Consider the following 1,269-nt stretch of genomic DNA (forward strand, 5'->3'; position numbering starts at 1 on the left):
AGCTAGGGGACTTCTTTATCTCCACCAAGATTCCAGATTGGTTATGATTCATAGAGATCTCAAAGCAGGCAACATATTGTTGGATGCTGAGATGAACCCGAAAATATCTGATTTTGGTACAGCTAGGGTCTTTGGTGTGAACGAACACGAACAACGTACCAATCAAGTTGTTGGAACATTGTGAGTAGTGTGGAATTTCATTTATGGGATCTCTTAACTTTTGTGCTTCAATTGGATGATAAGTTTCAATTTACCATGGTTAATTGTCAAACCAGCGGATACATGTCGCCTGAATACGCAATGGAAGGCATAATCTCCGTCAAATCCGATGTTTACAGCTTTGGGGTATTAATTCTAGAGATTGTGAGTGGCATGAAGACCGGCACCACAACCCCAAAGAGCTCATGTGCATGCACTCATAACCTTATAAATTATGTGAGTGTATTTTACTTTATCTAGTGATTATGGTTGTGTGCATCTTTCGATACAGAGGCTGCGGGTTATCCTCCTTTTCTAAAAAAACTTTATTCAGTGATTAGAATTTGTTCAACTGATATGAAGGTGGTACTATGTCGTGGACTTAGTTAATGACATGATTGGTTTGATGCAGGCGTGGAGCTTAAGGAAGGATGGGAAATTGATGGATCTAATCGAGTCATCTATCATCGAGGATTGCTCTCTCGCTGAAGCTCTACGATGCATCCATGTCGGACTCTTGTCGGTGCAGGATGACCCGGACGCTCGCCCTCTCATGTCTTGGGTGGTAGCAAGCCTGGATAACAAAGGCATTGAGCTCGCGCAGCCGAAAGAACCTATGTGCTTTACACATCGTAAATACGGAGCCGGGGAAAGCCATGTACATGACATGAGCCTCGAAAACCTTAAGGGGTGCTAGAAAACCATTGGTCCTGTCTTGTCCTTGTGACACTAATGTCTTCTTATAAATAACTGCTCATTTCTATTCTACACTGGATGCGCTCTGTCACCGCCAGGATTGTAATTATGCTTGTAATATGTACTACGTTTGTAATTCTAATGTGTAATATTATCCGGAGTTCTTTTACAGTGCATCTAAACAATATGAGCCGTTCATTTCCAGTCATTCAATGGACTAACTAATACTCCATTCGTTTTGTTTTAGTCTACATATAAGATCTGGTCAAAGTCAAACTTTGTCAACTTTGACGAAGTTCATAGAAAAAATACCAAGATTCACAATATGAAATCAATATTGTTAGATGCATCATGAAATTAATTTTCATACCATAT

The 1,269-nt window shown here is 40.1% G+C and overlaps 1 protein-coding gene across 1 annotated transcript; it reads left to right on the forward strand.

The window, feature by feature from the left end:
* The first annotated feature begins 71 nt into the window (after nucleotides 1-71).
* On the forward strand, nucleotides 72-895 carry LOC119347245 (cysteine-rich receptor-like protein kinase 10). Its single transcript, XM_037616105.1, has 3 exons — nucleotides 72-180; nucleotides 276-435; nucleotides 611-895. Exons 1-3 carry the CDS (start codon nucleotides 92-94, stop codon nucleotides 893-895), a joined length of 534 nt encoding a protein of 177 aa, XP_037472002.1. The 5' UTR covers nucleotides 72-91.
* Nucleotides 896-1,269: the final 374 nt, after the last annotated feature.

The sequence above is a fragment of the Triticum dicoccoides genome, unplaced genomic scaffold (assembly GCF_002162155.2).
Source record: "Triticum dicoccoides isolate Atlit2015 ecotype Zavitan unplaced genomic scaffold, WEW_v2.0 scaffold61497, whole genome shotgun sequence".
Taxonomy (NCBI): Eukaryota; Viridiplantae; Streptophyta; class Magnoliopsida; order Poales; family Poaceae; genus Triticum; species Triticum dicoccoides.

What these genes read in the sequence shown, in the direction of transcription:
- LOC119347245 (XM_037616105.1), top strand. Translation starts at nt 92, where the DNA reads ATGAACCCGAAAATATCTGATTTTGGTACAGCTAGGGTCTTTGGTGTG. An exon ending in AATCAAGTTGTTGGAACATT is followed by an intron (nt 181 to 275) that starts GTGAGTAGTGTG and finishes TTGTCAAACCAG; the next exon opens with CGGATACATGTCGCCTGAAT. An exon ending in CTCATAACCTTATAAATTAT is followed by an intron (nt 436 to 610) that starts GTGAGTGTATTT and finishes GGTTTGATGCAG; the next exon opens with GCGTGGAGCTTAAGGAAGGA.